This window comes from Pagrus major, chromosome 6 (assembly GCF_040436345.1).
Source record: "Pagrus major chromosome 6, Pma_NU_1.0".
Lineage (NCBI taxonomy): Eukaryota > Metazoa > Chordata > Actinopteri > Spariformes > Sparidae > Pagrus > Pagrus major.
In genome coordinates, this window is record NC_133220.1 from 10212834 (window position 1) to 10237686 (window position 24853).

The following is a 24853-nucleotide window of genomic DNA, read 5'->3' on the forward strand; positions in this document are numbered from 1 at the left end:
AGTGTCTGTGGTTGCTGCAGACAGCGGTTGGCTGCTGTCGCTGAATTCATAAATTAAAAAAATTGGATGCTGTTCTCATTTCAGCGTACACGCAGATTCAGCCTCACTCCCTGGTTCAGCAGCACAAGCAGCAGCAGCAGCAGTTCGTGGTTCATCAGAGTCAAGCTTCCCAAAGGACGACGGGCCAGCTGCTGCAGACGGCCTCCATTCAACCGTCACAGCACCCTGTCCCTGTACTGCCCAAACCTGCTCCACACCAACCCTCCACGCCCAGCCAGCAGGCCACCATCTTCCACTCCACCATCAGCCCCCATGCCCTCCACTCCTCCCTCAACCATGCCAAAGCTCAGCCCGTCCAACTCACTGCCATCAACCTACAAATACAGCCAACGGTGAGTACAGCTACACACACCAAGGTATTAAACAAAAGAGTTTTGCAGTATTGCTGATGTTAGCATGTAGTACTCCGCACAGACCAAGAGTCTTGTTTGAAATGCTTGGAAAAATGAACTCGAACGATTTTGAAGTCGGTCAATAAAGAGAACTCGGGATCCTAGTATCATTTTACATCTTAACAATCATTATGGTACATTAGGTGCTTGCTTTTGGCCCATGGCCCACTATTAAGGTTCAGTTTTGCCCCTCCCAAGGAAAAGAGTTTAGACACCCCTGGTCTAGAGGATGGGTATCGGAGGGTATTTGCAGTAAAATATCAGCCATTTTGTGTATTTCCCGAATTGCGTAACCGATGTGATTATTTCATTTTGTCCTCCATTTGTTTCTAATAGGACATGACTCTCTGCCCTACTTAAGATCATGACTCTTTGTTTTGTAAGCAGTCTTCAAGTGGTAACCAACAAAACAAAAACTGCGGTTTCAAAAACACCCACCGAATCCATTTCCATTCCAAGACATACATGTTGAAAAAACACAGGAATCCTCTGAGTTTGAGATTCCTGGTGTTATATTTTTCCACTGGTGTGATATTTTCCAAGCCTAATGGTTTTCATTTTTTGAGTCACTGACATTAAAAATACTAACATCCCCTCATCTGTCTTTGAAATTTGGTCTCAGATGCAGTTTGTCACGTTCTCTCTTCTACTTTTTGTTTCCTAATGCACATTATAGGCCTCTCGACTGCTTCAGGACTGTAAAGATAAGCCTACGTCATTGGTGGTCAGAGAGACGTGTCAAACCCCCAACACGCAGCAACAGCAGCCACAACAGCAGCAACCTGCGCCTTTGCCATCACAACCCGCGAAGCCTGTAGAGCAGCCCAAAGTTGACGCAGTGCCACCAGCTGTTCAACCACAAGGTAATGATTCAGCATAATTTTCTAAATTAAATTACCTTCTGTAGAGCACTCGCTAACATTCTGCAAAACAAACTCTCAACCAATTAGCCACTGAGACTGGTACCAGTTTAAAAAACTGAGTCACAACCTTTTCCCTTGACACAGAACACGAATCATCATATCTGCTCTGTTCTCCTTGAAATAAACAACACGTCAGTGGAGAAAAAGAAAAATCAATGTTTGTTTACTTGTAATTCAGAGCACATTGTGTCTGCAGCACATTTAGTTTCACTTTTCTTTGTCTCTTATTGCTTTGTTGTTTTCTCTGTGGTGTCCCTGTGCTGTTGCCAGTAAGCTCACCCGATACCAACAATTCACACAATGCTTTGTTGTGCACAAACATTTAAACCCTAAAGATGAGTAAAATCCTACTATAAGAAAATGGAGGAATTATCGGATTAATACAGTAATGTAACCAGACTCATAATAGAAATGTATTATTTTTATTATTATGATGATACTACAACACTGCATGTAACTATGGTCTATGCCACCTGACGCAATGCGCTTCATCTTTTTTTTGTAGATTACTATCTTTCACATTTACATAATCTACTTCTACTTCTACACATTTCGTGGTGAATACTTGGCACTTTCCTGAACAAAGCTGTACAGCTTTCATTTAAATAACATGTCATACATATTTTTTTCCTTATATTTTTCCTTCTTACTGCGTTTATCGTTGTGCACCAAAACACCACAGCAAATTCCAAATTAGTGGAAACCATCAACAAAGATAAAGATGGATGATGCGTCTCCACTTCCTCCCAATGTATAAAAATGGAGCCAGAATATCCCTGGTAGGAGCGCTGCCATATTGTGCTTTTGAAATCATTTGATGCCAGAGTCTGTGGTGCTGATGGGGCGGTGGAGCCGCTGTATCGAGTGAGCGCTCATACTCATACTCATACTCATACACTACATTTTCATAGCATGAAATAACTTATTAACACTCAACTTATGAGAAGAATGAACTCCCCAGAAAGACAGAAAAATTGGGGAAAAATTAATTTGACGAGTTTTAATCCCTTCTGCTTGGCTTCTCTTTTTGGGAGCTGTCATGTTGTCCATCTTCACATACACTCGATGATGAAAACCTACTCGGCAATAAACCTGATTCTGGCTTTGTTGCCTGTAATTATATCTGGGACATTTTGGCACACACTGCGATAGTTGTATGTTAAGGCTAAATGTATTTTAAGCAGTACGTGAGTTTTAACCTGAGATGTAAACTAGTATTACATGTAAATCAGTGTCTTTAATGAGTCATTAAAGAAATGATGATAAACCACTGTGGATAACGTTGCTTGCAGGGATGAAACTTGTGATTTTTCCACCACAGACCAGCTTTAGTTCATTAGACAATATCTGAGGAATGCTTGTGTCGTAGTCTGCTATGACTAGCTGGGAAGATTCAAAGTTTCTAAACTTTGGTCAAACTGTTTTGAATTGTGGGTAGACTTTAAAGTGCATCTTGCAATGTAATCCAGTTAAAAAGCTTTTAGATGCTTATATCAAGGAAATCCCAGGAATATTGCTTTGTCAGTAAAATGTATTTTCATATCGCTGCATTTTCTGCTTGTTGTGCAACACTGTGTCAGCCAGGTGATTTAGATGAAAGGGATCAATCAGGTTCTGATAAGTGATTTGACTCATGGTCAGTAGCTTGAAGTGCACGATGCACCAGCTAAGCTCAAACTCATCTGGGGTGTACTTTATAAATGTTGACATGAATCAGTTTCTATGGTGATATATTTCTCCTAAATGGCTGGAAATAGTGTTAATGCTGTGTTTCTTGTAAAATGAAACATTCTGCAGACCACAAATTGCTGTTTATGGGCGGTGAGTTGGGTGTGATGTGCTGTGGAGGTGCACTGCTCACCACCAGAGCAGGAAAATATTTCTGTAATCCACTCTGATGAAGATGGGTTTCTGCTCTTTCACTTTAGGAGAATGTAACATTTGAGAGAAAAGCTGTTTTTCAGTCAAACTGGCTCATTGAGAATAAAAGGTTACCAGCTCCAAAGACTATGTGTCGTGAATATCTTCAGCCTTGCTCCCTAGAAATTTAGAGAAACTGTCACTTCTCTTTGTAGCATTTAAATAGGAGTGTATAAAGAGAGTAGAGGCCATTACATTGATGAACACCACAAAATATAAAGACCGCAGCCCACCAGATGATTGAGGACTCTGAGGTCATGTTCTTTGTATTTATGAGGGGGCTGATAATATGATGACTTCCCAGAGTTGTAAAAAACACTACCTCCTCCGGGAAAGTTTTGCACATAGATGTCCTTTCAAAGGTTTTACAGATGTCTTTATATATATATATATATATATATATATATATATATATATATATATATATATATATATATATATATATATATATATATATATATATATGTATATATATATATGTATATGTTCTCTTGGGAAAATGCTTTTTATATACTAGTGCTAATGCAGTACTAATTATTGCATCAATTTGTTTATCTCAGTGGCCTCAGGGACAAATGGACAGCAAGGCTGAGTAGCAGCAGCTCTCTTAATATGACCTTGGCTTTAAATGCACGGTGTTTAATTTCTGCCACGAGGGGTTTCTCAATCAAAACATTAACAAAAGACTGTTTGATGATGACCTGAAGTAGGGTGGGGTCATGGATGTTGCTAAACAGCCACCACTGCTGATGAAACTACTGACGGTCATGCTCCATCACAAGTGAACAATACAAACAGTAAGCAATAGAGTGGCTAGCTAGCTAGCTAGTCAGCAGACTCCCTTCCTCACACTCTTATGTATCACCTGGTGTTTCCTGTGTTTCCCCTTGAAGTAAAATAAACTAGAGGGGTTAAAGGGGATGTGACCAAGTCCCCAGGATGAGCACCAGGCTTTCAATCCATTTTGACATAGTGGCCAAACCATGTATACAACGTCACAAGGCCCAAAAATACTTTTTCCCGTAGGCATACATTTTGAAATAAGTGGCTGTAAAACGGTAAATGATGTTTTTTAGCATCAAAAAAATTGATCTAATTGGTCCGATAAGATTTGAAAAGTCTTTAAGAGCCGCACGATGAAATAATTTTATTTCTCTTCAAGTCAGCCGAGGAGCTAAACCGGAAATGGGCTGGATCAACTGGGCCCTACAATGTAGAAGATTCTGGTCTTGTCTTGTCTTCTGGTATAAAAATACCGTGCTGTGGGGCCCATAGAGCACGCGCACTAGAGCTTCCGCCGACCATTATGGTTTAGCGCCCGGCTAGCTGACGCTCAAATGAATCCACCGTTTTACAGACACTTTTTTAACAATGTAAGCTTATGGGGAAATGTCTTTTTGGGCCACAGCACATCATGTGGTGATGTAATTACATGATTTGGCCGCTGCGAAAACTCCACGTTTGAAAATAATATATAAACATAAAGATGTAAGTCACTCATGAATAAATTAAAGTGACTACGAGGAACTTTTAAGTGTTTATGAAACAGTCTTGTGATCCCTCTGATGATTACAAATGACCTTTAACAGCAAACAAGACCATCAGCGCAAAGACTGCTGTTTTATATAGTTATTATTAATGCCTGTGCTCTGGTCCGATCACGTATATCACATATAAGATCACATATAAACACATATGGGGGACTTGGACTCCGGACCTGAAGTTATCTTTGCACGGCCCTGCTGAAAACATCACGTTTATTATGCGCTTTCCTGGTCTGTAGTTTGGTTACAGTCAAAAAAAATAAAACGTTTTCAGTGTCGGGCTGAGGCAGCAGGATTAAAACGTGTTATTCATGCAGCAGCAGCAGCAGCAGCCTGAGGAGACGAGCCTCTGTGGGAGGAAACGGGGAGGCGGGTCCTGGTTTTTAAAGGCTTTTCTTTGACGGTCTGAAGCGGCGCTGCTCATTAAACCTCGGTGTGAAACAGCAGCGGCAGGTCGGTGTGTGTCGGATCACAACAGCAACAAACACAAGCAAAAAAAAAAAACCGCACATGTTTTCTCTGTGAAGGCAGCGGTAAGAAAACTTTCCTCTCGCAGCACCGCTGGCTTTTGTTTACTTTCGCTTTGTTGGGCTTCAGCGAGCAGCTGGGACGGACAGAGACATGATGGATTTACTGTTTGTTATTGATCTACGGTGTGCCAGTAGGTCAAATGTGAGGTTATTATTAGACCGTCGACAGCTGAAAAGTTATCTAAATCAGCGGCAGATTATTGGTGGATATGACTGGATGCTGATGTGCATGTAGATGGCTGCTGTTGTGTTGATGTGACTATTATGTGTCCGAAGTATCTGATGCATGTGTGATATTATTTGTGATTATACAAAGATGACAAACGGTAATTTAATTAAACTTCAGCTCAGAAGTTTAACCAGTTTGATAATGTAAATCAACTCTTAAATATAAACAGTGAAAGTGGGTACAGTGAGTTTGCAAGCCTCCATGTTGCTGCTGTAAGTGTAATTGATTATTATTCCCTTGTCAATTAATCTGCTGATTGCTTTTTTGGATAAGTTGTTGGATCTATAAAAACCAAGAAAATACTGAAAAATGGCTTTTACAGATTCATGAAGTGCAAATATTCACATTTGAGAAGCTGGGATCAGAAAATTTGGTGCATTTTTAATAAAAAATTGAATCAGATAATTAATCCAGAGCTTCTTTTATTATTTTCTTCATTAATTGAAAGATTGTTTTGCCTCTAAAATGTCTCAAAACAGAAACATTTTAATGCATTTCCATGTCTCTGTAAAGCACTTTGAATTCCCTTGTGTCTGAATGGTGCCATGAAATAAACTTGCCTTGCCTCGCCTTATCCAAAGCCCATTTTCAGGCTGCTTTTTTAAGTCTGACCAACAAGCCAAAATCCATAAATATTCATTACATCATAACATATGACAAGAAACAACCATCACATCCTCATTCAAGAACATATAACGAGAAAATGTTTGTCATTCTTCCCTGAAACATGACAGGAATGATTAATCACCTCCTTTCTTCCGGCTCTAATATCATTCAGGCTCAATCCGCTGGTGACCGGCTCTCGCATGCTCTCCTGTATTAACTGGCTGGTGCTGTATTCATTTGTTTCGATCAGGAGGGGGCACAACCAAGAGGCCGAGCGCTGCACCTGGGACCCCACCTCCAGCTATGACCTCAGGAAATGAGAGCGAGGCGCCCACCGTGACGGGCAGCACGCCGCAGAACGGAGAGAACAAACCGCCCCAGGCCATCGTCAAGCCCCAGGTCCTCACACATGTCATCGAGGGCTTTGTCATCCAGGAGGGAGCCGAACCGTTCCCCGTGTGTGTAAGTGCCCCCGTATCAGCTTTACTAGCAGCGCAACGTGATAAACAACCCGCAGCCACCTCACCTCTCCAGTGTAGTCGCCTGCAGGGAGCCGTCAGAGGGAAACACACACCTTGTGTTACTACGACTACTAGTGACAGCTCACAGCTTCTGTTTGATTCAGTCATTAATTATAGTGAGGTGAGACTGTCGCTGAAAGAGTGCAGATGGATGAAGGGGTGTGTGTAATGAGCTGCATATTGAAGGCAGAAAAATCCCTCCTGTAATCTGTCATGTCCCGTAAAATAGATGTTGTAATATCTTATATTGTTTATCTGGTGTATCTGTAAGCCTGCGGTTGACATTTCTTCATTCATCCCTGAAGCCTTTTGTTATGGAGCAACATAATGACATGTGCTTATTGTGATTTCTATGCTTTGAGCTCACTGCCTCCTACTGGACATTTGGTGAAAATGCCCAGTTTATTTACATGCATGTGAGCTGAGCAAGCCCAATGAATTCATGTTGTTATACAGCATGAGAGAATGCAGTGTTTATATTTATATCGTGCATTCACCTAGTACTGCAGTTGCTTTGCTCTATTATTGATTGTTAGCGTTTATTTTCTCTCTTAATGGATTATGTGTTTATTCTATGAAATGTAAAAAAGGGTAAAATGTTAATACAAGATCAGAGAAGCTAAAATTACATCTTCAAATGACTCATTCTGTCTGAGAAACAGTCCGAAAACCCTGAAGATATTCAATTTAAACCATAACCCTGATGCGGTTCAACTATATTGTCAGTTACAGTAATCTATTGTTTCTTATTCCTGCAGAATGTCAGGTTTCATTTTGATAGATTTGTTAATATCTTCTTCCCGTCTTCAGGTGGAGCGTCTGCCCATTCTCATCGACAGCCCAAAGAAGCATGATCACCAGCTGTCCTCAGACCCCGACAAAACCCCGGTCAGCAACGCAGCGAACACCGACTCTGAGCCCGAAGACATGAACCAGCCAGGTGAGACAAAAAGTATTAGATAGGTGCAGCAGGTTGTGTATATCAGTGTGTGTCGCACGGTGCCGGTGCTCATGAAACCGATCAGACTTCTCCCTGAGGCTTGTGAAAATCGTATTTATACTGTTGGAGAAGGTTTATGACGCACCGACCTTATAATGATTGACCCACCATCATTTTCCTAACACTCACACGCTGCTGTGATAAACGATGACAGGAGCCGGTGCTGCACTCACTGTCCTGTGTGTCATCAGAGAACAGGATGCCCTCAGCGTAATCGCATGCTTCTGCATGTCTTCACTGACCCACTTGACCTGTGGGTGGCTCCGTCTTCTCTGACGGACAGAAAACCAACCTGCTACATGATGTAGCTCCTCCAGTAGTGTTCTTAGACTGTAGTTATTAAGGTTTGTCATTATTAAAATGTAACAACGCTGCAAAAGTCATTAGTATCATGTTTGGTTCCACAGTAATGACCTATTCTGCTTTCACATTAAAGTGAAACATGCAGGAAGTGGATCAATGACATTTGGCTAATAGCTAATCTGCTCATGGCTGCGTTCAGACCGACTGGAGCCTCTTATTAAGTAAATTGGAGGCAGTCAATTAATGCTTTGGTTCAATATAGCCTAATGTTCATTTTGGAAATTTTGGTCCCATTAAGACTAAAATAGACGATGAAGCAGGGTGTACTTTAGGGCGTGGAGTCGCTACCACGTGTATCCTCTGGTTCTCACTCAGATTCAATCAAGATATTGTCTTCGGCTACATCCTCTCGTCCAAATATGGTCACTTCAGGCTAAAAAAAATAACAAAATGGTGACAGCCGTAATGTCAAACTCAAGGTTTCAAGAAGCTAGTCCAGAAACCCCCAGGAAGAGCGCCAGGCTTTGAAGCTAACTTTCGTAGTGGCCAAACCCTGTAATTACACATCACATGATGCACCGGGGCCCAAAAAGACTGAGAAAGAAGTGTCTGTAAAACAGTGGATACATTTTTTTGAGTTCATGTGAATGTATTGACTATTCTAAGCTTTTTTTTTATTTTGGTGATCACAGTCTTGTGGTCTGTACAGAAGAAAACCTCATTTATCATCCGTCTCGTGTTTCCCTTCTAATAGAAAAAGATCAAGAACCGAAGCTGACGTGTGAATACTGCGGCTGGGTCGACTTTGCCTACACGTTCAAAGGCTCCAAAAGATTCTGCTCTGTGGTTTGTGCAAAGAGGCAAGACGCATTTTTAAATTTGACATTTCTTCTCATTTCACAAATAATTGTGAAGATTAGTTACATCATGTGAAAAAGCTCTAATAAAGCACCTCTCTGGACAGGTACAATGTGGGCTGCACGAAGCGGATCGGCCTCTTCCGTCCAGAGAGGAGTAAACCGACGAATCGCTGGCGCAGAAGATCTCAGGGCCGCTCGACTATAGAGGCGAAGAAGCAGGTACGTGAACCGCTCTCACACACGTTCCTACGCTGCTGTAAAACTTCTTCATCAACACTTTACCTCTCATCACATACTGCTTCCGCTGCACATTTTATGCTCTGCACTTTTCACGCCTCATGCTCTTTAATGAACTCGGCCATGATTTGTGTCAGTGCCTGATTATGTCCCTCTGTCTTTAAAGGGTCATTAAGTGCTCTATGATCTTTGTCAACGTTTATTGGTGACCAGTAGGAATAGAAAAGCATTAGTAGAGATTTTCTGCCTCCTGGGCAAGTTATACAGACGTCAAGAACAACTGGATTTGCAGGGTCTTTGCCTCTCATCCGACTCATTTGAAGCCTTTAATGACAAAATAAAGTCACATTTTTCCAAAGGGGACAAGTCATTTAGATGATGAAGGCATACATTCTACAGAAATGTACAGATAACACAGAATTTAATGCTGAAGAATCTTTTTTCCTTGGCACAAGAACAATCATTTCAAGGTTTTATCGGCAACATGTTTTGAGTTATGTAATGCCTCGAGGGTTGGGTCTTGAACCTCCAGTGGGGGGTGCCTTTGTTTCATGTTTGGACCAGGAACTGACTTTCATAATCCAGAGGGTTCAGCACCTGACAAAGTCATTTTCGAGCCATTGGTATCGATCCAACAACCCTATCAACTCCCCGCAGGTGTATTATACTCATATACTGAAGCAGTTGTAGAGCATAAATCTTACTTATCACCCTTTTAATCTTTGCTGTGTCTTAATACAATGTCCCAGCGGTGTTTTACTGATGAGCCATCAATTTCTCATTGACGTCACGCCTGCCTATTTTCATTTTCAGAAGCTGTCCCCCACACCACAGCAGACTCAAGGCGGTTCTATATCCTCACCGCATCCCTCCCAGCCCAGTCAGGAGGAGTCCAGCCCGTGTTCGGACATGTCCAGCTACGAAGAGCCGCCGTCTCCCTTGTCGGCAGCCAGCTCGGGACCCCCGGCTCCTGCTCCGGCCCCAGCTCAGGTCCCCGTCCACCGGCATCCGAGCAGGGCCTCGGACCACGAGGGCTGCGCCGGGAGGGATGCGCCATCACTCTGTCAGCGCTTCTTACCAAACGACCCCACCAGGTGGAATGTGGAAGAGGTCTACGAGTTCATCCGGTCACTGCCAGGTCAGTGGAGTAAACACAGACCTCTCATACAGCATCACATACACATTTTGCTTATGAATGCTGTTTTAAGTGTGACTAACTGCAGCGTGTACGTCTTCCTCTGCTGTTCCCGCAGGTTGTCAGGAGATAGCAGACGAGTTTCGCTCTCAGGAGATTGATGGACAGGCGCTGCTCCTGTTAAAGGAGGACCACCTTATGAGCACCATGAACATTAAACTGGGACCTGCACTCAAGATCTTTGCACGCATCAACATGCTCAAAGACTCTTAGCAGGAAAGGGCGTTTGTGTGCTGTGCGTTGATCTCCGTGCGCACTTGTGTATGTGTGTTTGTAAGTGTGTGACAGAATAGGGAGAGTGAGAGAGAGAGTGTGAAACTTTGGCACAAGGAAAATGATGTGTCATCGTAGCACTGACAACAGACTGACTGCACTATGACCCCGTCTTCACCTCACAACTGGATTAAATCTCATGTTAGCTGGCACTTATATTCACCTGCATCTGCTCAATACCCATGTGACCATGTGAACCAGGGATTGACCAATAGTTTTTTCAGAGCAGAAACAGATAACCGATATACATTTGCAGTAAAAATAAAAATCTTAGTGTCAAGATAGTGTCAGAATTGTCAAAAAGTTACATTTTTAGGTACTTAACTTGAGTATTTCCATTTTCTGCGACTTCATACTTCCACTCCGCTACATTTATTTGATAACTTAAGTTACTAGTTACTTTGTGGATTTAGATTATTCAGTGTTGATTGGCTATTACCTGTGACATGTAACTTATCTGATAGCGTTGTGGGCAGGACATCCACAGAGCTGTAGGAGCGCATTTCTAATTAATTTACTTTATCAACAATCGGACACAAAAAAACACCACAATTGATGATGGGGGGAAAAGTGATGAATATCGGACAGGCCGATTATCAATTTATCCCGAATGTGAACTTTGTCATTGACAGGAATGATGGTACGTATATTTAGTGCTAACACGAAAGCTTCTATCGAAATGTTGCATCTGCTGCACCGAAAAAGAAGCAAAAAGACCGCAAGAAATGGAGCCCTTCTGTGGCGTTGAAGTAGTCTCAAAACCAGCAAGGGAGCATTTCTCCACTTGCACATGTGCGGTCCTGCTACTACGGGGGGCTGTGGCGAGCACAAGTTTGACCCGCCACGCTCGCAACAGCTCAAGGAGTTACAACTCGAGCACTTGAAGCTGTTCGTCAATGGTCGGAGCCTGAAACCACCAGCCCACCAGGGGAAAAAGAAGACCAAAAAATGCTGGGCCAGTTGAAAGATCGATCGATGTCAAGCTGCCTGTCTAAAAGCTACAGATAACTTTTCGCTGCGTCTGGTACCTTTTTTGCATTTTAAGATCTGATCATAATGTGGGCAGAAGTGAGATAACAAGAGTGCTTATTAAAACCCAGGTGTAGAGGCAAAGGCCTTTTTATCAGACGTCATTATCCAGATAACACATCTACAGAAACTGTGATAACAGCAGGTGGAGATCGGGTCTCAGATTTGGTCCGAGGAAAAAAAAAACTGTAGAGCTTTAAAGTAAAACAGGGAATTAAATAAAGTGACTTCCTGTTCAGTTGTGCCCAGGTTGAGTTCATACTGCAGCACAGTCGTCAACGAATTGAGGCATCAAGACAAACATGAGTGAAGTCTGGATTTATTATTATTATTATTATATTATTATAATTAGAGATGTTTTTTGTACAGTTTTGTTAGCGTGTGAATGAAAGAGAAACGTGTGTGTGTGGCTGGGAACAGAAGATTGCATTCATTAATTTTCTCATTTTCATTCAGTAGATGCTCCTTTGCCTTTTCTCACAATAAGACTCTCACAGCTCTGAATACAAAGCTTGAATGCAGAGAAACCGCTTGTGACATTGATTTCCCTTTCATGAGGACCTCGCCAGCTTTCCTCCTGTAGATTTAAACTGCTTGCAAACGATTTTTTTTTTTTTTTTTTTGCCTCTTTGTCAAAAATGATTTACTCAAATACGACATCGATTTCTTGTCTCTGTTTCATAGGAGGACACTAAGTTATGGAAGGTACAAGTCGGGTGAGCTGCCCTGCTTTTGGCACTTACTCTTTCTCGTTTGCTTTAATGTTGTGAGATGCTCCACCTAAAGTGAGAGTGGCATCTGTGCAGCGAGTTTATACAGTATGTACATAGCAGCTCCAGTGAGGAAAAAGACTTAAACTGAGTGTTTTTTTTTAAGTTATCCTTGTTATTTTAAAAAAACAGAAATGTAATTATGTTATTTTGAAATATGCAAATGTATAAATATCACGGCCTGGGAGGTGTTTTTGTAATGTTTTTGTTTTTTTTATTTCTAATGAAAATATGATCATATCTATTTGTGTTTTGTGGCTGTGATGGAAGGTCAACTTTTTTAGATAAGGCTTTGTCAAATGCTTGTATTTATCAAAACGGTTTGTTACACAACATTTTGCAATTATAAATAATTTGCAATACAGTTCTGTCTTTGGTCAGTTTGTGTGTGTGTGTGACTGAGAGAGGAAAAGTACCTGTTACAGTTCTTTGAGATCGCATAATACAATACATCACATTGTTAGGCTTTGTTTTATCTGCATCTCTTTATTATGCTCACCGGTTCCCCCTTGAAGTTACAGTACAGTCTATCTGTCTCAGACAGCCCCGACTCAAAGGCATTATAAGTTCCTGGTTTGTAGGAAACTAACATTCAGTTTCATTCATTTCATTTGTTAGTATTTGTCGGGGGGGATGGACCTGGTTCGTTTCATCTGCTCATGAATGGCAAAATTACAGTTTTTGGTTCTTTTGATTCAGGACTAATAAACCTCAGTCAGATGAAGGAACAATGAGTCATACAGACCAGATCAACAAAGACAACTAAACCCCTCTGTCCCTGCACTCTCCCTGCTATGAGGAAATAGAAAGGGGGGATGCATTTTCATCATTTCGCTTACAAAGGGGGTGACATCCCCCCTCATCTCTCTTCAACTCATCTAAAGGCAATAATTAATAATTTTATTTTTTATGTGCAAAGTACTATGAGGGGGGGTGGCAGGTTAAAAAGAGGGATGCATTCTGATCATTTTGCTTAAAAGGGGGGTGACATCGCTGCTCAAATCATTTATTGTGTCAAGAACCACATTTCCTATTTTTGTTAAGTTGCTCTGTTAATTCTTTTTACATTGATCATCTGATCTACAAGCAATTTCAGCACTAATAATTAGTAAAAATCAAAGTTGAAAAGCTTTTTATGAGTGGGGGTGGCGGGTTAAAAAGGAGGATGGCATCGCCCCTTAAATCACCTACTGCCAATAATTATTTATAAAAACATTATTCAATGTTTTACAATTATATAAAAAGCAAGCAAAGCAGCACATTATTCAATTTGTGTTTAAGAAACGACAATTTATCTGTCATTGAAGCAGGTTGGTCAACTGTTCTACAAGCAATTATTTCAGCACTAATAATAATAATAATAATAATCAAATAATGTAAGACAATCTTTTAATAAATCCCATGTCGAAAAATTAGCCTCAGCGTCACAGCAGCGATGAAAAGTACAAAAACTGAGTTTTTAATACACATTTTACAATAACAGCTGATCCATAGGGCTGATCAGGTCAATGTTTCACTTGATTGTTTATTCTGTGACATACCTGAATTTTTCATTTTGTGCTATGTGGTCCCCAAAAATAATGCAACACATGCATATATGCACCTATATACCTGACTCATTTATACTTCAAAGTATATGACAAATAAAAATAAATGACATAAACAGGTGTGACAGTAGTATTATGTATTGAGGGGACTGGAGGATGTTCTGCTGTGTGTCATCACTGTATATCTGTATCTGTGTGTCTCTGGGCCTTCTCGAAGTCCCTCGTTTAACAGGAAACGCGACATTTCCAGCTGTGTGTCTCAAACAATGGACCGTCTAAACAAACACACCGGGGCCGCTTTCCATTGTGTTTCTACAACAGAAGCACGAACAAGAGGCAGGTACGAGTTCAGTGTCAAACACAGTGACGGCTGCAGAGCCAAAGGGGGCGGGGCCATACAGTAAGGACACGCCCATTGTTTTGATTTGAGAGTGGACCGTACCAACAGAAGCAGCCTTTGTTTTCTGTTTTTAATATATAAGTTAAAAAAGTGAATCATTAAATGTGTTATATCCACACGCCGTGTCAGTATACGGTCGCACAAACACGTTAAAATCACGTGTTGATTGGTAACAACGTGTTATTATCACCCCCGACCCCCCCATACCTCTGTTGGAGTGGTTCAGTCCGGATTTAAACTTGAACGTTCGTGTTTTGATGTTTGTGGTTTTTAAACGTCACGTGAAGAGTTTGAACGAGTCAGAGGGTTTATTTTACTTTTTACATCATCGAAACACCAACAACAGGTAAGTTAGCTCACGCAAAGTCAACTATTGTCGTTACATTGTAATTTGTTTTGTTTGTTTATTGTTTGTTTGTGTCTCGTGCGGTCACTAATCTTCTGTATGACGTTAGCTTTTCTTTAGTGGTGGAAAGTAACGAGCAGGTACATTTACTCAAGTACTGTAAATGTACTCAAATACAATTTTGAGGTAACTTTTTCCCAGTTTTTTACTACTTTACTAAACTTGTAATGTTACTCCACTACAATTATTGTACTTTTTACTCCACGTTTATTGTATATCTTACTTAATTACTAATGTAACTAGTTACTTTGTCTGATCAATAATAGTAAATACTGTCAACAGGTAAACTCTGATGTGTGTGTTGTGTATATGCAGGCTTTATTGAAGTGATCAACCAGTATGTCTTTACTTATTATTAATCAATCTATCAATCAATCAAACTTTATTTATAAAGCACCTTTCAAACAAATCAAAATGCTTTACAAGTGAGAAACATGGTATAAAAACAGGTTTAGAGACTAATGCACACCAATTGCAATAAAATTAATAGTTAAAATAAAATATAAAAAAAAACAAGCAATAGAAATCATGAGAAAAATGAAATAAAATATTGCATGTAAAAATGTTAGTATAATAATAATACCAACAGAAAAATGTCAATAGAAAGTAATACTCCCCAAGACCTGTAAACACACTTGAATGTGTAAAATTAGTGGACTTACCCTTTAAAAAACAGATCTAGTCCTTTTCCTTCACTGTCTTTTTAACTCTATAATCATATTTTAAGTGCCATGACAGTACATTTGCATTATTATATTAATTTTATGTCTGCAATTTACAACTATGTGCATTGTGTGATTAGTTTTTAGATTATTTTCTCAATCAATTGTATAAAGTGCCAGAAAAAGTAAAAAAATAAATGTTGTATTGTCCCATAGTTGAGTTAGATGTAGCTAGATATCTTGTTTTCTTTGACCAACAGACCAAAACCAAAATAAATGATGTTCATTATCATATATAACAAAGAAAAGCGTCAAATCTTCACATCTGAAAGGTTTGAATGTTTGACGGACGATTAATCAATTACCAAATTAGCTGCAGATGAATTTTCTGCTGATTGAGTAATTGCTTAATCGACTAATAATTGCCACTCTTAATATTTTCATTTTGCGCACAACGAGAAACAAAATGGCCGATGTCACCGAGCTATGTTGTTGCTTATTTACTGACTAATTTAAATGTCCAGACTGTTGCTGAAATGCCGAATCAAAGAGACGAGGCCGCCGATGATTCCCCCGCTGACCTCCCCTGTCTGGAAAAACTTGACTCTCCTACGGGTACGAAGCTTTATTATGGCAGTTATTGTTTTCAGACACGTTCAGGGAGCATTAGTAATTGAATTATTACCACCGTGGCAGTTTTAATTATCTGTGGGTGTGTGTGTCCTGTCTGCGGTGTCAGGGAGCCCACCCACCGCCTCATTATCCAGTCTGATGGAGCTGGAAAATTGTGTTTCCAACCTGAGCCTCGCACACGAGATAGTGGTGAACAGAGACTTCTGCTTCAAACCCCAGAGCCCTCCTACAGACAGGCAAGAAAAACACTCCACCGCAGCTGAAGTGACCTTGGGTTACTTCTATTTCCAAAATTAATTGAGAGTTTGGTCCCCGTCGAGCTCTCCCTTTAACTGTTTTTCCCTTCTGTAGCCTGGAGGGCAGAGTGACGGAGATTGTTCACCGGGCGTTTTGGGACTGTCTTCAAGAGGAGCTGAACAGCGATCCGCCAAACTACGATCATGCCGTCGTCCTGCTCCAGGAAGTCAAGACTGTAAGTGTGTACGGCATCAAATCAGACACATTAGCAGCAGAGAGGGAGACGGTCCGCTGAGACCTCTGACCCCGTTCGTTCTCACATGCTTTGAAGATCAGAACCAGTGAGTGTAGACGGTCCGGACAAATGACACAGAAACATAAACACGACGACAGAGGAACGTCTGCGATGTCAGACTTCATCAGCGTCATCTGCTTTTCACAGAGACGGTAATAATAAAATCTAGAGGTGAAACAACTGAACTCTTAATGCTGATGAATCCATTCACAGTGATGAAAGAACACAGGACAGGAGACAGGACGCTAATCCTTGTTCTGAGAGCGATAAGTACGCCATTTCATTCATTCATGAAGATCTAGGTTAGCGACTTTATCCAGTGAGTGTTACTCACACTTATTATTGCTTAGCCTCCTAATGTAACACTTCTAAAGCCTTGAAAGCACCGTCGTCGTGTCAGTTATTATGATGTTACATCATTCTCGTGTGTGTGTGTGGTAAGTATGAAGCGACTGCTGGCAGCAGATCAGCTGTGCTTGGCATAAAGACTGGAAACAAGGGGAATCGGCTTACCTAGCTCTGTCCAAAGGTAACAAAATACACCTATTAGCCCCTCTAAAGCATGCTAATTACTACATTATATCTCGTATGTTTACTCCATACGAAAAACAAAGTGTTAAAATGACATGCCGTGGTGTTAAAAGGTGTTATTTGCCAAACTATTTCTGGGCCCGTCACTTCCTGAAATTTCCAGTGGTTACCTGGTAACCTCATGTCTCCAGCAGTGTCAGTCTTCTCACGTAACACTTAGCAAGAAGTGTATTTTACAAAATGTAAATCTGTCCCTTTAATCCTTAATTGTCCAACCATCACTATTTTTTAGGTGAGTTATTGAATTGTTCTCAGCTAAAGGCAGCCTTATATATTTCTATCTCCTGTCAGATGCTTCAGTCCCTGCTGCTGCCCGCTCACGTCAGACTGAGATCTCAGATGGACGAGGTACTGGACATGGAGCTGATCCAGCAGGAAGTCAATCACGGAGCTCTGGATCTCCACAGACTGGCAGGATACATCATCAACACCATGGCATCTTTGTGTGCACCGGTCCGCGACCCAGAGGTCAGCGCACTGAGGGAGCTCAAGGACCCTGTGGAGCTCCTGAGGTGAGGGGAAGCTTGACAACACTTTTACAGACAGTACTTGTATCTATGACATACATATATATATATATATATATATATTCGTGGTTTATACCTTTATTTTCTGTACATTGTCTTCTCTGTCTCTTCCTTCTCCCGTCTTCTTCTTGTAAAGCACTTTTTCTGTCTTCAGAAGTGCTCTATAAATAAAGTTAAGTAAAAGCCGTTTCACCCGAACCTTATTCCCCCTCCGTTCCCTCAGGGAGATCTTCCGAGTCTTGGGCCTGATGAAGACGGACATGGTTAACTTCACCATCCAGAGCCTGAGGCCTCACCTCCTGCAGCAGGCCGTGCAGTATGAGAGGGCCAAATTCCAGCAGATCCTGGACAAGCAGCCAGGTGAGACCGCCCGCCCACCACAGCTCGAGTGATGGACGACGAAGGTGACTTTGTGACTGTGAAGTTTATGGTCACTGTATATTTCACTTTTCAATTAAACTGATTTTTTGACCTTTGTCGCTCTAAAGCACCGTCCTGCCATTTTTCAGCTTCTCGTAGATTGGAGCCGGACAGCCAATCAGTGAACTCTGTTCTGTCTAAGTGCAGCTGGCTAATCAGAGTCATTGGCAGAGTGACAGGGTCCTCAGTGCTGACAGTCATGTTAGCTGTTGGATTAAAGTCTTTTTCTCTCTTTCTTTCTGAAAATCCTCCAGAATGCATTTTGTTAGCAAATTACTTAATGAGGTTAATAAGTAGGATTGTCTTCCATTTTTCATACGAGTTTTTTATAGCCGTGAGTGTAGGTGTAATTTCCTCCTCTCGGTACAGAAACCATTAATTGATGCTTAGAGAGTGAAGCAAATGTACTGCAAACACATTTTAACTGGTTTTAGTTCCCATCCTCCCTGAACAGAGACGTACATCCACTGTCTGCATCACTGAAAACACCTTGTGAATCATAATAATTCAGTGGCATTGCACTTAATATGTTAATATTATGTATTTCACTGTTTCACCTCAGCTTCTCTGGACAACACCATGGCTTGGCTTCAGGCAGCAGCGTCAGAAGAGGCGTCGGCCGTCAGAGCTCGCTCTGACTCTTCCAGTCTTGACAGCGAAGGTCCTCTCAGCGCCACCGCCGTCCTCAACCGGGCCTACATGCGTCTGCTACACTGGGACCCGCGGGACCAGAAATATCCCGAGGTCAGCTGCAGCCTGTAAAATTACGTCACACTGCACTCTGGTTTTCATTTGAGTGATATTTTATTGATTATCAGGGAATCTTCAATCTCCCAACACACTCCTCCTCACCCTGCAGCCTGTTAAAGAATGTGACAACACATAAGAGCTCACGTAGCGCTGTCGAGCAGCGGCTCTCAGCCTCTCTTTGTCTGATGTACCCACGGCCCTGTCAGATGAACTCACGTAACCCTCCGTCAACGTCACCCATCATCTTCCAAATGATTAATCTGAACTGATTTAAACTTATTTAACACTTTTAACTATATAAGGTAGATTGTTAGCCGACAATAATGTTTACATATAATTGAATTCTGAGTGTTTAGGTGGTTTGATCAAATTTGCATCTGTATTACACTTTGAAGCTGAATGTTTCAAATATTTATTCAATGCTTTTAGCTTCTACTTTAGTCTTTATACATTTAACTACTATTAGCTATTTCCACACTTAATCCATCACTTCAAGCTAACAATTCCATGTTGTATCTACTCATTTTAGCTAACAACTTCTCTCATACCCATTACTTTTAACTATTTGAACTGTTTATTACTTTAAGCTATCTAGTTTAGCTACTTCAACACGTTATCCATTACCTTAAGCTAATAATTTCAACCATTATTTATTGCTTTTAGCTAATAATTTTAGCTAACTATTTCACCAACTATTTCATCTGTTAATCATTACTTTAACATCTATTTTAGGCATTTATACATTAAGCTACTGAGCTAATTCAACACTTAATCCATTATTTTTAGCTAACTGTTTCAATTGTTAGCTATCTATTTTTGCTACAGTGCTTTCAGTTTATAATTTCAACACTTTATAACAATTTAATCATTTATCTATTCATTTTAGCCAACTATTGAACTGTTTATTACGCTTAGCTATATATTTTAGCTGCATACAAAATCTTTTACCCAACAATTTCAACCATTTATGTCACTTTTAGAATATGAATGAATATGGTAATTGTTCATTCATTACATTCTCTGCTGGCTTGAAAACTAGTTTTCATGCACTCTCAATATATGGCTATTTATTTTTTAATCAAAACATAATTTCCTTGTTTTCATCTTTTTTTTTTCAATCAGTTAAGCTGCTCTACAATCTTTCCATGTACCTTCTAGCAACTGCACAAGTACTCCCTCGGGTACAAGTACCGCTGAAACACTGTTGTAGAATATCCAGTGCAGCTTTTTGTATCAACACCCGCAGCGTTTTTTCCTTCAGACATCTGTGTCTCATATTCATGCTGAAAATCCCCTGTGAGTAACCTCCTGACACTTGACCCTTCCCCGACCTCCACACACAGACCGCGCTGATGGACCGAGCCCGTCTGGACGCCCTGGGCCAGCAGCTCCAGATGTTGGTCCTGGAGGCATCTGTGCTGCTGCTGACCAACGCTCAGTGTGGGGGCGCCGTTTTGTCTCTGCAGGGGTTTGTAGGTAAACTCAGGCAGTCCGTCGCTGCCCTGCTGGAGGGCAGTCACACCAGGTAAGAGGAGGATTTGGTGATGCATGTACTGGCTGTCATGGGGAACAGGTATCGTATGAGAAGGAAACCAATGGAGGTGACAGCAGCCAACTAGCTTGTCAGAACGGATCCAGCTAACCTCATTCTTTCTGTTCAAGAGACGCCCCGTCATGATTAGTGGATAAATGTGGAACAGCAGCTCGTGATATTCGAGGGCTGCTCACACTCTGGTCCAAGCTGCAATAACATGTAGCACAGGGCATTTCTCACTTAATCACTGCTATTTTATTTAATCTGAATCTCTTTTGAGACCTAGATGTTATTAAAGACTCTTATTTATCGACTTCCACGATCCTGTGACTTACTCCACATCTAATGAAACCTGCTGGTTATTCATGTAATTCTGGTTTCTGGCGCTGCAGGGAAGCTGACCTGAAGGGTGCGCTGCTGGGGCTCGGGGAGACGGTACTGCAGCAGGTGACAGACGCTTTGAGTGGCCAGGGAGGAGCAGCGCTGCCTCGGGAGAGCCTGGATCTGCTGAGGGGACAAATATCTGAGCTGTGGAGGCACAACAACCCTGTCCGCACACTCATAGGTCAGGCTGAACACGAGAGTCCTAGATAAATGATTAATTGAAGTACAAATGGGGGGAGAAATCCACATTAGATATCAGATGCAGAAGTTTATACTGCTGAGTATAGGTGGTTATGGTTTTACTTCATATAAAATGTGCTGGTTACACACCTCCTTCAATGCTACTGGAAATACATTTTGTTAAATAATAATAATTATAAAGAAGTTGCAGTTATTTTTAGTCTTTCAAAAGCTGCGATCTAACATTTATTTTCAATACTTGTTGCCACGATGACGTCCTGACAGTGTTTTCTCCAACCAATAGTCCAAAACCAGAAGTCAATCAGCTCGCCATCATATATGAAAAGTAAAGATGCAATGAACCACATTACTGACACTTTTAATTGATTATTAAAACAGTCATAAAATAATATTTAGTAAATTAATTAATTGTTTCAACTCTCAAGCACAAGTGGGGGAAAAACAATTTGTTCACATTGTAGAGAACTTATTGCTTGAAACTGTTGGTTTTATCAGATAACCACAGGCTGGTGTGTGGTTTACAAAATTCTGACTTTTCTAGGTTAATAAAATTCCTTCAAACGTATTAAAATACATCTTGATTGAGATATTGTAGTATATTTTAATCTATAAAGAGCTGACATGTTTGGAATGCACCATTTTCAGTCAACAAGAGAAACATGCATAATAATGTCATTCAGTTTGGGTTATCTCCGGCCACATTCATGGTTTTAAAATTGAATGCGAGCTGCTGTGGAGAGCTGACTTCCTTCCCTCTCTCTCTCTCTCTCTCTCCTCCGCCCCCTCATCATTCTCTCTATCAAACGTAGGAGAAAGGGTACAGGTCTTCCTCCAGGCCATGCTGCAGGGCGGCCCAGCTAAAAGGAGTCCAGAGCCGCCCGCTCCCCTCGGGCTGGTGAGTGCCGAGCTGGCCGAGCTGGGAACGGCCTTTGGGCGAATCGTCCACTTCAACCGAACCGTCTTTGGTCCCTTCTATGCACCCGTCCTCAGGAAACTGCTGTTCCCACCTGCAGAGGCCGAGACCGGGGAGGACTCACGCTAGTCCGATGGCGACCCAGACAACCGCCGGTGAACTTAAACATACATAAACTGCCATTTGGGATTGAATGCGTGTAAATACGGGAAATGAGACTGTTTTAGGGAAAGACATTTACAGTCTGCAGGGGAAGAAATCATATATTTTTTTAGTACAAATCATAAAGTCTTTATCAAAGCCTGGGGCAGGTGCTGAATCAGTATTCCTGTAGTTCATCTTAATCACACATTTGATTGCAACAAAACATAAAAAAAATTAAAAAATAGATTGTGTGAAACAAAATGAGTAGAAGTTTTCACCTGGACAAGAGTAACAAATAGTTTTCTGAAGTTTTAATGAAAAACCTAAGTGTGAGTCACAACAGGAGATTTATGGTGATTCAGAAAAGTTTTTTGAAAAGATTAGCTGTCTGGAAAACAAATGTTTTAGGTTTTCACTCAGATTAACACCCTCAGGAAAAAAGTACCAAAGATTATGCTCAAAGTTTGTAAATAATATTTTAGTTTTGAAATGTAGCTGGTTTCTGTTCTTTTCTTTGTGTTGACAGATGTTTATATATAACTCACCAAAGACAGTGTGCACTTTTTTCTCACTTATTTTTTTTTTTGCCTATAAACCAAAAAATATCAGTGTTTCCCCTTCAGTTGTTGGTATTAGCGGGGGTGGTGTACGATACAGGTGCTTATATGTCAACAAACACCGCATTAATTAATTATAATTTTAGAGGCCAAATCACCGTGACATCGCACGAACAATCACATCTGGGCAAGAGAACGGACGCGCTGTTGATTTGCATCGCAGAGATATTTGAAATATTTTTTAAATTTTTTTTTAGTTTTAGGTAAACCCAAGCTGTCATTTTCTCTGCATCAGACTCTTGCTTATGTCGTACAATCCCTCACAGTGAACACATTTATATTAACTTAAGTGTTACCAAAGTCCCTTTAGGCAAGTCTTGCCACACTGCCAGCCATTTTGGCAACACCCCAGACAGTTATTTTAGGTTAACAAGACCAGGCTCCTATTAAATAAATTGGGAGAGAGACATAACTTCGCTTTCAACGACATAAAAAAAAAAGCATGTATAGAATCACCAGTCACATCTGGTAAAAAACACTTTAAAAATTTGGCGACTTTGCCCCAAAATATGGCTTGAAACTCCTCTTTTTTTGTCTACTTCACATGCAAAAAAATATTTTTAAGGCTCAATCCAGAGTGACGCGATGTGACGTTGTTAGCTCATCCCTTAATGTCTGATGTTTGAATAACCTCACCTTTCGTGTTAAGCCTGTGTATTAGCGTAACATCCTCCTACTGCATGCCTATTCAGAAGTCTGTCTGCAGCTGCACCAAATCGCTTGAAACTGTTGTGAATCTCAACATTAGCTTTGGGGGGGAAGGGGCGGGATATGTGCCAGAATAGAGAGTTGAGTCATCTCAGTTTTACTCCAATAGATCTTTTTTTGTTTTGTTTTGTTTTTTTAATGGCAGAGCCTCTCAATAGTTCCCAGAGGTAAGATGCAAATACTAGCAGCCCAGTAGAGCTGCAGCAGAACAGACCTTTTTATTTGGCTATTTTAAAATGTCAGACCAGAAAAGAATCAAGTTGTATATTATTATCACATCTGAATCAAATCAAACTTTCTGACACTATCAATGTCACACTATCAGACTTCAGTTTGCTTTAAGTGGTCTGCCTCCTCTTTTTTAACATCTCTGGTGTTACATAAGCACAGTGTGGGAAAGCACTTAAACCACAGATTGATAAGAACAGTCTGCACTGCATCACTTCAGGGAAAAGTGTAACTTTCGCAGACGAGAAAGTCGCCAATTATGCAATATAACCTTTCAAGAGTCAAGGTTACCCTCCTCAAGTATGAGTCCACTAGGATTTTTACATAACCCTGTGAATAAATACACCGATGGAATGTGCCAAAAATACATAAACAAATCTAAACTGTGTTGTATAGTTTGCACAATGCTTCAAATAATGGCTTAAAACATGCTAAATCCCTGATAGAGGTTCTTTAATCATTTGATGTTGACCGACTCTGCTGCGGCCCTGAGCAGAACAGATGATAAAACCTCATCGAGTCACAGAGGCAAGCGAGATAAATTCTTGGCAATCTTTTGAAAACCCGTACAGTCTTTTAACAACACTTCCTGCTGTTTTGAAGCTACTTCCAGAATCATAAAAGATCCTCGAACCGTATGAATAAAACATCCAGTCTGCTGCACCATAACAAAGATTGTTAACCCGTTTCCCAAACTGCGACTTGATTCACTAACCGAGGTCGCCAGAAATGTCAAACCTTCTTGCACATTTAGTTTATGACAAGAAAAATACTTACAAGTTAGTGTGTAAAAAATGAATGTATTAAAAACAAAACAAATATATAAAATCTTTGTGTTGCACAGATCAAGCAAGGATCTATGGCATTTTCTTGTTTGGTTTAGAAGAGTCACAGCTCGGAGAAATGGGTTTAAAATCCTTTTTCATCATGAATCAGAGACAGAAGTTTCTTTTAGGATTCTGGAAATACCGTCAATACGGCAATAATGTGTTTTCACCAGGCATAAAATCAGATGCTCAGCTCTGTGACTGTAGTACAACACGTGTTCGGCACAAACTGCAGCTAATCGTTTGTTGAGATTAGAAGTTGCACCACCCACTAATCTCTCGAGCAGGGGAAACACTGATAGTATAATTGTACAATAATTACCATGTTGTTGTGATATTTGTCTCTTTAAATTTTGAACAGCTGGTGTGCAGTGCTCCTTTCTGTGTTTTACTACTCAACCATAAAACAAAAATCAATTCTGACAACAGACTTGAGA

The 24853-nt window shown here is 40.8% G+C and overlaps 2 protein-coding genes across 2 annotated transcripts in view; both read left to right on the top strand.

The window, feature by feature from the left end:
- phc2b (polyhomeotic homolog 2b (Drosophila)) overlaps window positions 1-12756 on the top strand; it is a 38336-nt gene extending 25580 nt beyond the window's left edge. Inside the window, exons 8-15 of the mRNA XM_073468621.1 lie at window positions 85-392; window positions 1129-1315; window positions 6455-6666; window positions 7536-7665; window positions 8783-8888; window positions 8993-9107; window positions 9939-10263; window positions 10379-12756. Coding sequence (XP_073324722.1) covers window positions 85-392; window positions 1129-1315; window positions 6455-6666; window positions 7536-7665; window positions 8783-8888; window positions 8993-9107; window positions 9939-10263; window positions 10379-10533 — 1538 coding nt within the window. The 3' untranslated portion in view covers window positions 10534-12756. The remainder of the gene's footprint in view (window positions 1-84; window positions 393-1128; window positions 1316-6454; window positions 6667-7535; window positions 7666-8782; window positions 8889-8992; window positions 9108-9938; window positions 10264-10378) is intronic.
- Window positions 12757-14852: 2096 nt separating this feature from the next.
- LOC140998888 (T-complex protein 11-like protein 1) lies at window positions 14853-24842 on the top strand. Its single transcript, XM_073469301.1, has 10 exons — window positions 14853-14871; window positions 15932-16022; window positions 16147-16276; window positions 16392-16512; window positions 17455-17675; window positions 17914-18050; window positions 18673-18854; window positions 20204-20385; window positions 20787-20959; window positions 21789-24842. Exons 2-10 carry the CDS (start codon window positions 15944-15946, stop codon window positions 22019-22021), a joined length of 1458 nt encoding a protein of 485 aa, XP_073325402.1. The 5' UTR covers window positions 14853-14871; window positions 15932-15943; the 3' UTR covers window positions 22022-24842.
- Window positions 24843-24853: the final 11 nt, after the last annotated feature.

Bases quoted from the DNA above. Each gene is read 5' to 3' on its own strand.
- LOC140998888 (XM_073469301.1), top strand. From the start codon at position 15,944: ATGCCGAATCAAAGAGACGAGGCCGCCGATGATTCCCCCGCTGACCTC. The intron at 16,023-16,146 runs GTACGAAGCTTT...CTGCGGTGTCAG, and splicing joins AAAACTTGACTCTCCTACGG to GGAGCCCACCCACCGCCTCA. The intron at 20,386-20,786 runs GTAAGAGGAGGA...CTGGCGCTGCAG, and splicing joins CTGGAGGGCAGTCACACCAG to GGAAGCTGACCTGAAGGGTG.